The sequence below is a fragment of the Triticum dicoccoides genome, chromosome 1B, assembly GCF_002162155.2.
Source record: "Triticum dicoccoides isolate Atlit2015 ecotype Zavitan chromosome 1B, WEW_v2.0, whole genome shotgun sequence".
In the NCBI taxonomy this organism is placed as follows: domain Eukaryota; kingdom Viridiplantae; phylum Streptophyta; class Magnoliopsida; order Poales; family Poaceae; genus Triticum; species Triticum dicoccoides.
Genome location: NC_041381.1, coordinates 330,210,402 through 330,221,751, shown reverse-complemented (window position 1 = coordinate 330,221,751; position 11,350 = coordinate 330,210,402). Strand labels below are relative to the sequence as shown.

The 11,350-nt window shown below is 43.7% G+C and overlaps 2 protein-coding genes across 2 annotated transcripts; both read right to left on the bottom strand.

Moving 5' to 3' along the window:
- Window positions 1-236: 236 nt before the first annotated feature.
- On the bottom strand, window positions 237-2,053 carry LOC119333314. The gene is made up of 3 exons (XM_037606256.1): window positions 1,697-2,053; window positions 1,092-1,594; window positions 237-652 (listed from the first exon to the last, which is right to left on the bottom strand). Exons 1-3 carry the CDS (start codon window positions 1,824-1,826, stop codon window positions 533-535), a joined length of 753 nt encoding a protein of 250 aa, XP_037462153.1. The 5' UTR covers window positions 1,827-2,053; the 3' UTR covers window positions 237-532.
- Window positions 2,054-3,155: 1,102 nt separating this feature from the next.
- Window positions 3,156-10,741, bottom strand: LOC119333306. Its single transcript, XM_037606245.1, has 7 exons — window positions 10,245-10,741; window positions 9,339-9,502; window positions 8,321-8,526; window positions 6,501-6,755; window positions 6,279-6,365; window positions 3,816-3,988; window positions 3,156-3,652 (listed from the first exon to the last, which is right to left on the bottom strand). The coding sequence occupies exons 1-7, from the start codon at window positions 10,664-10,666 to the stop codon at window positions 3,544-3,546; spliced, it is 1,416 nt and encodes a 471-aa protein (XP_037462142.1). The 5' UTR covers window positions 10,667-10,741; the 3' UTR covers window positions 3,156-3,543.
- Between the last annotated feature and the right edge of the window lie 609 nt (window positions 10,742-11,350).

The window sequence follows — 11,350 nt, the reverse complement described above, 5'->3', positions numbered from 1 at the left end:
GCATGGAGATGGTCAGAAGTACATTGCTTTTGTTAAGAAAAAATTGAGTGAGCAATTCAAGACGGCGTGAGGGTGTTGTTGATAGATGGAGGTCTGACCACACCCTCTAGAGTGCCGTGAACACAATTCTAGCAGTATCTCGGAGATTTATAGGGTAGCCTGTGTATGTGAGCAACTACGATTGTACTGTGTTAGAAAAACAGAGCTGTTCCAGCACAACGAGATGGACATTATCCTTATCTATGAACTTAATAACAAATCTATTAATGAATCCATCCTCATGTGCATACACATACAGCCGGCCCCGGCCACGGTCCAACACTCCCAATTATTTACATCCAGTATATCGTGCATTATGTACAAACACGTGATCTATGTGTGTTCTTTCTTTTTTTTTCGGATGGCGTTATACATGACAACTACTAACAAGGCTGTCGATTTGCTATAACATGAGCTAGCTTTTTCTTCATCAGATCTACGTAGTTGAATCCAGCAGCTTGTGCTTGATCCGAGTTGAATCGCGGGTGGATCATCAGAAGCCGTCGTAGAAGCCACCGAATGATATGTTGGCCCTTGTGGACGCGCCTGCCCCCATCATAGATGACATGGCCTGGTTCAGCCTCGATGTCTGCTGCACCACCTGCTGAATTCTCTGCACATCCACAAATCAACAAGCATATCAACTTCAGCCAGGCTTCTATTGGACAAATAATAATGACTAGTTAGCTTCAAGTTCAACCCTAGGCTATTTCAAGATTCAGTTGCACAAGAAGCGGATGGCGTGGCGCCGATCCGGCCAGGTCAAATCCGGTGTTGGAACGGGTCAAATTAGGCTGTGCACCGGCAACTACGAAGCGTATGTGGCGACTTCATTCATCTGAAGATCTGCCGGCTCAATCTCGTGAAGATGCTCGTAGAAATAGGGAGCACGTGTATGCGGTGAGTGTGTGTGCGCATGTATGCGAGTGTTTGTAGTGTGTTTCTAAATAAAAAACAGTTGATTGATACTGTAATTGATTTAAGTTGAGTTACTAATTTGAACAGGAGTCTGATGCTCTGGATTGGATTAGGTAGGGAGCGAGTCAGCAAACCTTATCATCGCCAAGGAACTGCAGCTGGATCTTCTGCTGCTGCTGGTGCTGGTGCTGCTTCTGGTGCTGCAGCCTGCCGCCGACGAGGAACACGCAGACGGTGGCCGCCGCCACCCCGAACGAGCACAGCGCCCCGACCGCGTTCACGCGCAGCTTCCCCACGCTGAACACCACGCACTCCGGCGGCGCCCCGTCCTCCTCCTTCTTGCCCTCTTCCTCCTCTCCCGCGGCGAATTCGTGAGGAGGAAGCGCTGACTCCCCTTCCTCTGCCGCCGCCATCTGCCTGCCATCGTCGTCCACCTCCTTGGCGTCGTCGCAGGCCTGGAACTTCTCCTGTCCGTCGCCGTCAGAGACTAGCAGCTCCGGCGCCGCGGGTTCCTCATCCTCTTGGGTTGATCTCGCCCCGGCCGGCACGACGTCGACGCCGATGTCCTTGCACTCGTCAACATTATCAGCGTCCACTTGTGACGGACGAGGCATGATCGGTTCCTCGGTTTCGTGATCTGAAATTACGCGCGCGATCAATTGCAGTTACAGGGATGAGAACACGAGTGGAAACCGAAGTGAATCGTGATCGAGAGCGGGCTGATCGGACCCTTCCTTACCGGCAAGAACCTCGCCGCCGCCGTGACCACGGGATGCGGCCCTGGTCTCCGCGTAGAAGCTCCTGTGTTCGTCAGGCAGCACCTCCCAGTCCCAGACGTCCTGGACGGAAGGAACGCCTCCTCCCTCCATGGCAAACAAAACTAATCGACGGACGCAACCGCAAAAGCTAGAGGATCAAGCTTGAACCCGATTGCTTGCTGGCGCTGGACGGATCAACTGATTGGCAGGGGAGCAAGGAGCCAGAGGGAGAAAGCTATATATGGGTGGGCACTCACACACATGGGCATGGGCACATCAGCGTCAAGTAGCCAGCTCCTTGCACCAAGGGAGAAGAAGGCAGAGGAAGAGGAGAGCTTGTGTGCGGGCTTATCCTTCCTGCTAGGGGACAAGGGTTGGGGCCTACCACTCGCGAAGGAGAGAGGGGTTCTGTATCGTTCTACCAAGTTGCCGTGCATTATTCACGATAGAAATGCCTGGAACGCGATGACTTTTCAGGTTTCGGCCAGGGTTGAAATGTTTATTTGTGGCTCCTGTAAAACCCGTGTAAACATTTTTTGAGAACATTGCGCGATTAACATGTGTCGCCTCTCTCAAAAAGCTTGCAAATTGACGTGTATCCTTTTCAAAAATCCTGGCAACAGAAAATTCAATGACACTCCCGGCCGGGGCGTTCAACAGAACCAGAACAGGTTTAAAATAGAGGTCAATTTGGTACGACAGAAAGCAAGGCGTGCGTGCGTAGCTTGCAGGTTAGATTACATTACAGTACAGACGTATTCGACGTTACGACACTACATACCGTAATTCCACTGCAGGGGCTAAAAAATGAAATGATACTAATTATCAATGACGCGGAAATGAATTAGGTCAGAAGCTTCTGTAAGAAATCAACATCAAGAGGTTGAGATGTGACCCAAGATAGATGGCGATCGATGGATAATCACGCAGGAACAAAAACCATATAGGGCCAGTAATTCAGAACGGGAGATATCAGAACTACCCTTCTGCTCCAGCGACGACAGGCTTCACAATAACTATGCACACAAACGCAATGAGGCCTGTGAAAAAATTTCAGCCCATCAGCAGCGGCCTTTCGTCATTATAAGTTTATTTAGTGAGCCATAGGATACTAAAACTAACAGATTAGACCATCGACACAAGTTTAGCAAAACCACAAATAGGATTGGTAATTGAAGAGGATGCAAACAGCATTTACCAAAATCTTATCTGATCAATAAACTTTCGGGTCGTAATAAGTGCCTTTTCAATAAAGTTCAATTCATTGATAGATCACCCTGGAACTCAAATTCTTTGATCACTACTTCACCTGACCAACAGGGAGAAGTATATTTGAACCAAAACATATTGAAGCTTTACTAAGACAAAAGTTACATCAGTTCATAATTCAAAACGGTGCCAATCACTAGGGCAGCTCACTATAATCCTAGTCAGTACCCATAAAGAATGTGTTGTCAGAACACATTGATAAAATTTGGAGCCACAGCCAAAATTATGTTCACACTTCTAATGCGGGGAGAAAATCTCAGATATTTGACTAGGTAGCAATTTGCTCCCAGGAGTTTGATAAGACATAGTACAAGTATACAACAGTGGGGAAGTGGCATGCTGGAAGCAAAGTGGCAGCTTTCTTATACTATATCACTCCTGGCTTCAGAAACTGCATACGAAGATGCAAAAGCGAACACAAAATTACTGATAACCGGGGATTTCAAATCAAAGCACAAATCTTGTGCAAACATCCAGACAACACCTGAAGCTACAAGACTGCAGATTGTTCTCAGGACAGAATATTACGATTATTAATTAACTTCGAGTATTCACTGCCTCATATAAACGCAGCAAGCCACCTCATCTCTGAGCCATTTCCATTTGACAAATAGTATATCTTTTTCCACTTCTCTTCTGAAAAACTTTCATGTCGAATAATCTTTTGTCTGCCCAAGAAATAGATCAAAATGGTCATTTGCTTCAATTAATTTACAAAACATTTCAAAAGCCACAGGTCACGCAAATAGAGCTTCTGTAAGCACATGCAATTGCCGGCTATGGCACGATATTCAAAAGCTATCACTGGACAGAATTTTTATTTGGAAGTACCTCATATAATAGTGGCACACAGTCTCTGCTTCATCTACGGTGTACCGTGGAAAAATCAGACGAGCGTCAGAGGGAACATCCGGGAGCTCCTGTCTTAGTTTGCCAACTGCGGTTGAATGTGAGAAGGCTCCTACCATCATATCATTGTGAAGCATTGACCTATAAGCATTGACCTGTTGAAGTAAGCAATACATAGAGTATAATTAGTTGTGATCATTTCAGTCAGAAGGGCTTAAAAAATCATGCACGTACATTTTCAGACCAGCCAAAGTTGGTGAAAGAGAAGATTTATCAAATAAATATGATGAGTTATACAATAAAGTACTCCCTCGTCTGGAAATACTTGTCGGAGAAATGCAGAAAAATGAATGTATCTAGAACTAAAATACATCTAGATACATCCATTTCTCCGACGAGTATTTCCGGACGGAGGGAGTAGTTCGGAAAGCAATACCAGTGCCACATAATAAGAGAACTTCATTTGATTTCCTAGACCAAAACGAAGATAACCAAATTTCTCATTTAAGAATTTTTGGTACACTATAAAGTACTCCCTCCGTTCCAAAATATAAGTCTTTTTAGAGATTCCAATAAGTGACTACATACGGAGAAAAATGAGTGAATCTACACTCTAAAATGTGTCTATACACATCCGTATGTAGTCCATAGTGAAACCTCTAAAAAGACTTATATTTAGGAGGGAGTATACATTGCATCTACTTGAAAAAACAAAAACAAGAAATGCTTTTCAGAACTCCAAGAATCCAATGCAACAAATCACAGCACTGCTACCAGCTAGATTAATGAAACAATAGAACAATCTAGGGCTGTAAAGAAAAATAAATAACCAGAAAAGGGAAAAGGCCTTAAGCTTTTTACAGTAGCATAACCAGAAAGAGCTACTCTCTCCGTTCTTTTCTATAAGGTGTATTAATTTTTTTCAGAAGTCAAACTTTCTATCTTTGACCAAGTTTATAAAAAAAACATGTACGATCCCAAATCAGTATCATTATATCCATCAAGAAATATATTTTCATATACTCTCTCTGTCCCATATCAACTGTCGCTTAAACGGATCAGCCTCGTCGATGGAGGGGGCAAGGTGGACGACGGCACAGGGCCCCCCAAAAATTTGGGGCCCCCAGATTACCAGGTTTAGCATACTGACTGTACGTATTAATCCAGCTGCTAACCAAGCAAAGCCCTAAGAAAACATACAGAGAGCCCACTCAGCTTCAAAGCCAGCCCATGAGGCATACTTGTACATGTATCGATCAGGCATGTTCCATCATCGACACAACATGCCATCGGTTCACTTCTCCAATTCCCCCAGGATGCCGCCGTCTGCTGTCTGCCTTCCGGCGATCGGCGATCGCAGAACGTCGAGGCCATCTCCATGGCGCCCTCCAATCCTCCACTACTAGTGTACTAGATATCACTGTCTAGTCTACTTAACTTCGTCCCTGTCTTCGATTACTAGTACTCCGTCCGAAAAAGCTTTTCCCAAGCTTGTTCCTCAAATGGATGTATCTAGCACTAAGCTTGTCCCTCAAATGGATGTATCTAGCACCAAGTTAGTGCTAGATGCATCCATTTGAGGAACAAGCTTGGGACAAGCTTTTTCAGACAGAGGGAGTATCTGATTAAGTTTGAATCTCCTCGACGCTAAGTTAGGAGTAACCGAGTGGGTCGATATTATTTGTCCATGGGGCTAGATAATTGTATTCCTGTCTGGCTCTGTTAGGTTGACAGGGACAGAACTAGGACCAGATTGAGTTTGTCCACGGAATCTTGGTCATGAATTTATTTGTCCACGGAGATAGGTTAAGAATAGAATGAAATTAAGTTTGTTCCTGACCAGTGGTAATAAAATGGGAGTACGTTTTATTTATATTAGTTCTTCTGTCATATGAAATATTTCGAAATTTTGGGCCCTAGTTTGATTTTCGTCCCGGGGCCCCGAATTTCTGGAGACAGCCCTGAAACGGATGTATCTAGCACTGATATACGGTTAGATACATCCGTTTGAGCGACAATTAATATGGGACGGAGAGAGTATTATTTATTAGTACAGCAGATTTGATACTCCCTCCAGTCCATATTAATTGTCACTGAGTTAGTAGAACTTTGTACTAAAGTTGTACTCCCTCCGTCCCAAAATTCTTGTCTTAAATTTGTCTTGATACGGATGTATCTAACACTAGAACGTGACTAGATAAATCCGTATCTAGACAAATCTAAGACAAGAATTTTGGGACGGAGGGAGTACTAACTCAGTGATAATTAATATGGATTGGAGGGAGTAGTTTTTTCTACAAACTTGGTCAAAGATAGAAAAGTTTGACTGAAAGGATACACAGGTGTTTGCCACTTTTGGAAGGAGAAAAATACAAGCAATTTCAGGGAGGATGCAACTTCAGAAGGGTAATGCTAAAAAACGTAAGCAGCTTTGGTGCAACAAACCGTTGTAAGCTCTTTCGCGTGGATTGATCGACAGGATCTAACAGTTACAGGCTCCTGGTACTCGGTGAAAGTAAACCAACTGTTATACTGCAAAAGGAAGAAATATAATTTATTGGGACTGATCATTACTATCACTATAACCATCACATTTGAAAGAAGCCGCATGCATGGGCACTAGTACAAGCATACCTGCCGCATGCATGGGCACTAGTACAAGCATACCTGATCAATGGCAAACAGTACAGGCACATCTTTAACAAGTGATAGCTCCTTTCTTAAACGAACTACAACACCAACTGCAGCATGCGAGTGGGTTATCCCAGTTTGAATGAGATCATACAATGTGGACCCTTCTGGCATTTCCACTGTGTCAGCCCCTTTCATCATTCCAACACCAGTACCTTCTCCCAGGGGAATAGGCTCAAGAATTTGACATGGTAACTGCTGTAAGCGGGTTTCGTTGTATTTCAAAAAATCCTGACGCAACAGTAGAAACAGATAGTTAGAGATTATTGACCCAGCCAGCTAGTTATAGTAGCGTGTTCCTAGTTATGTATTGTACGTATGTGAGTAATCATCAACAAGAAATTGTGTTCGCCTAATTAAATAACTACTCCCTCTGTTTCTAAATATAAGTCTTTTTAGAGATTTCAATACAGACTACATACGGATGTATATAGACATGTTTTAGAGTGTAGATTCACTCATTTTGCTCCGTATGTAGTCTGTATTGGAATCTCTAAAGGACTTATATTTAGGAACGGAGGGAGTAGATGATACCCCACGCGTTGCTGCAGGAATTGCTTGCAGTATATTTCAATGAGATTTGGTTATATGAACATGAACATTTGAAATAATAATACTCCCTCCGATCCATATTACTTGTCGCCCAAATGGATGTATCTAGACGTATTTCAGTGCTAGATACATGTGTTTGAGAGACAAGTAATATGGATCCGAGGGAGTATGAACTAAACTGAAAATGTATGATTATCGTATAATTGAATATAAGTAGCATAACAGAATTGAAATATTTGAGCATTTTCCCATGCATAGTTGCATGCTGAGGTGGGATTACATTGTTGCATGTTGAGAGAAATAGGTTAGTGGCGATCACCTATTTAGTTATATTATACAGGATCACAATTTCAGGGGGGAAAAACTTTGTAGTAGTATTGCACATACAGATTTAGTAGACGCAATGGGCGCAGCATTGCACACCCTGGAACATTGACAATAGATGCATAAAAAAAGGGCAGCCCGGTGCATGTAGCTCCCGCTTGCGCAGGGTCGGGGAAGGGTCCGACCACTTTGGGTCTATAGTACACAGCCTTTCCCTACATTTCTGTAAGAGGCTGTTTCCAGGACTTGAACCCGTGACCTCATGGTCACAAGGCAGCAGCTTTGACAATAGATGCATCCAACGAATTTTAATAAAACGAAGCATGATTAACAACTTGTTTGGGACTAAAGGCTTAGTTGTTGTTGTTGTTGTTGTAGTAAAGCATGACTAACAAATACTTAAAGACAATATCAAATTACAAGCAAAATGTAGAAGCAATCTTATGGTATACTTAAATTTTGAATCTTCTTCACGAATGCACTTAGGAAATTTTAAATAAGAAAGAAAGCATACTACTCCCTCCGTTCCTAAATATAAGCCTTTTTAGAGATTTCAATACGAACTACATACGGACGTATTTTAGAGTGTAGATTCGTATTGAAATCTCTAAAAAGGCTTATATTTAGGAACGGAGGGAGTACATCTCTGCCAGTTGCAAAGGATAATAAATGTTTAGACGTTAATGAATACACCCTGACCACCGACCAATGCAAAGTGGTATATGACTTATGCTGCATTAGGTGCTTAATACATTATGAATGGTGAACCAGCCCAAGCTAGCAAAATAATTGGGGTGCTGAGACAGAACAGATGAAATAACAAGAAAAGGTGTAACAGAACATAATGATATATTGCAATAAAGCAATTTCATAAATACTGAGAAAAAAGCAGAATACAGACATCATGTAGACATTAGCACCTGCAAAACCTTTCCAGCCTGTACAGGAGTATCAAAAAGATCACTGTAGGTATTTCTATAGAAAAATCCTCCATGAGTCCAATCCTTCCCTTGGGGAACATAGAACACCAGCCATCCCTCAGTACGGGCCCAATGCACAAGCATCGCAAGTGCAATGCTTTTACCACAACTCCGAGGGCCATCCAAGATAATTTGTCTTTTGGTATCTGAGGACAGATACAAAAAGGAAGAAGATTAGGGCCAGTTCATAACCTAATAATCCAGGGTATAATGTCAGAGGGAACATGTTCCTACACAATTATTTTTAATTGGATATCTTGATAATGATAATGTGCATCAGTAGAAAAGAATCTACCCCATGGCCCATGGGTTCCGGGGAGATAATTTTTATTCTAATGCAAACCAAACACAATTTACCCTAGCAACATATAATTTTATTTTCTTCATGCCTACAGATATTAGAAAGCAGAGTGTCACAGGCTAGAAAGTTATACAGTATAAGCAAGTACTCGATCCCATTTTGATATGGTGACATCAATCATGAAGGCATATTCCAAGTTCTGCCTTGTGCACCACAATCAAACCAGAGTTTTTTTTAAATCTAAAAAAGAATAAAAAAATGGAATTAAAAACCTTTTGTAAATGGTCTTGCTGGAAAAAAAAAGAACTCCACAGATAAGTAACCTGATCTCAATTGCTCCTTTTCACTATAGCTATTAAAGAAATCAACTCTCAAAGATCGTAATAAAATAAATTTTAGTTGAATTACCTTACACGAAAATCATCGACGAATCACGGGCAGTTAGGGGTATGTCAATTCACTAAGGGAACACAAATGAAATAACTAAGACAACACAAATGAATAGTGTGATGGCGCAATCAATGACAATATAACTGCAGGATGCAAATAAACCAATAAATACTACCGTTGTTCATCTAAGAAATATTAAGACTTGACAAGGCAAACTACAAGTATTGCATATCACTGTAACATGACATCACAGAAGTATACACGCACCTTTGCATTTGGCTGTAATAGCCGGATCAACAATTCTCCGGAAGTTATCCCGCAGGTCTAGAAAGCTTTCCCTCACCATCACCGCGCACCGCCTCGTGTCTTGAAACTCCTTCAGCATCCCTGCTGGCAATCCTTCTGGTAACATGGCTTTCCATTCATCCAAACTGAAACAACGGACAGAAAAAAATACTTAATATCCCAAAAAGGGTTCTCAACTAACAGCCGAGAACTCGACCATAATCATAATTAGCATCTCAGATCCTACATGTCCAATAATTGGCCTTTTATTGCAGGCATGATAGTAAACAATCGCTTGCATCGGATGAAATAGAAAGTGCAGCAGGTATAATAAATTATTACAAGAAAAAGATGCTGCAAAAGAAGACTAAAAATACTAAAGTTGATACAAGGAACTATTGCATTAAAAAAATACACATGTTTAGACGATCAGCAACATAGTTCAATTGGGGAAATCATCACGTTGAATGAGCCTGCTAAGCTTGTGACCATGGCATCAACCTTTGAACATTACTAAACCAAAGGAAAGTCTAAATGGCAGCAGAACACATGCATACTTCACCATTAGATTAGAGATGAAGCAACACAAATAGAAAAAATGCAGGGTATACAGCCTTACACCTAGTCACGTCGATATGCTTACAAAGTCCCCAGCTATATTTTCCTTATCAGTACAAACTTCAGTATCACAATTTAACCAACGGCATCTAGTATTAAACTTCATTTTATTTGGTGTAATTAGCACCAAAACTGCCACGAGAATGAGAACCGATAGGCGATAGCCGAACTTGACAAACAAAACAAATACATCTAAACGTAACCACGCGCATCGCCGCATTCGGATCCAATCGAGAAGACAGTGGACGAGGGAAGAGGATGGGTGCGTACGTGAAATCGACGTAGGCATTGGCGCCGCGGTGGGAGAAGGACGCAAAGGTGTCGGTGAAGGCGAAGAGCGGCCGACCGCCAGGCCCGACGTCGAGCGCCGGGTCGTAGGTCGGGGGCAGCGGGTCGGTGGGCATCTCGAACTCGGCGTCGATCTCGTCTGCCCCGCCAGCGGATGCGGCGGATTCCCCTGAAGCGGAGGCGTCCTCAGACGCCACGCCTTTGGGATCCTTGACACGGACCTTGCCACGGTTACTAGTGGACGCCGCCGGCTTGCCCCCACCACCCTTGGCCTTCGCGTAGGAGCGGGAGGCCAGGAGGAGGGAAGCTAGGGAAGCGGGCGGTTCAGAGCGCGCGGCGGGAGCGCGGACGCCGCCGGCCGAAACCGCGGCGGCGCCGCGGCGGAGGAGCGAGCGAAGGAGCATTTCGGCGGTGGGGCTTAGGCAGGGCGGCGGAAGAGGGTTTCGAGCTCGGTCTGTCCCTGCCCGACGGTTAATGGGCTCGAATTTGGAGCAACTCTAACAGAGTCAACCAAAGGAGTTCAATTTTTATTTTTATTTTTATTATTAGACGAGAGGAAGGCGTTCATAAGGCCCCGTTCGGTTCATAGGAAATCTGCAGGAATTTCAAAGGAACACTGTTCCTGTGGGAAAACTTCCCTACGTGGCGTTCTGAACACAGGATCCTGCTACAGCGTTTCGAAGGAATTCCTGTCTAACAGTGCCCATTCCACTGGATTGTAAGCATCCACTCAGATTCAATTTTTTTGGTGAAAGACAGAGGAAGGACGCTAGGAGTACGCAGTGCATGTAAATAAAATAAGGGAAACGTTTATAAACGGCGCGCCGGCCGAACCGTTCCGCCGGACGCCTCGGCACGCACTGCAGCTCGCGGGCCCATGCGCCACTCGTCCTGCCCAAACGCGTCAAGTGGCTGGGGATCACGTGGGGCCACGTGGCCCACTCCACACCACACCTTATCTCTTTCGTCTCCCACCACACCCTATCTCTTTCTTCTTTCTTCTTCCTCCCGTAGTATCCACTCTTTCTCCACTGCCTTTTCTCTTTCTTTCTCCCGCAACGAACCACTCTGCGAGCTGCTGGTGATGC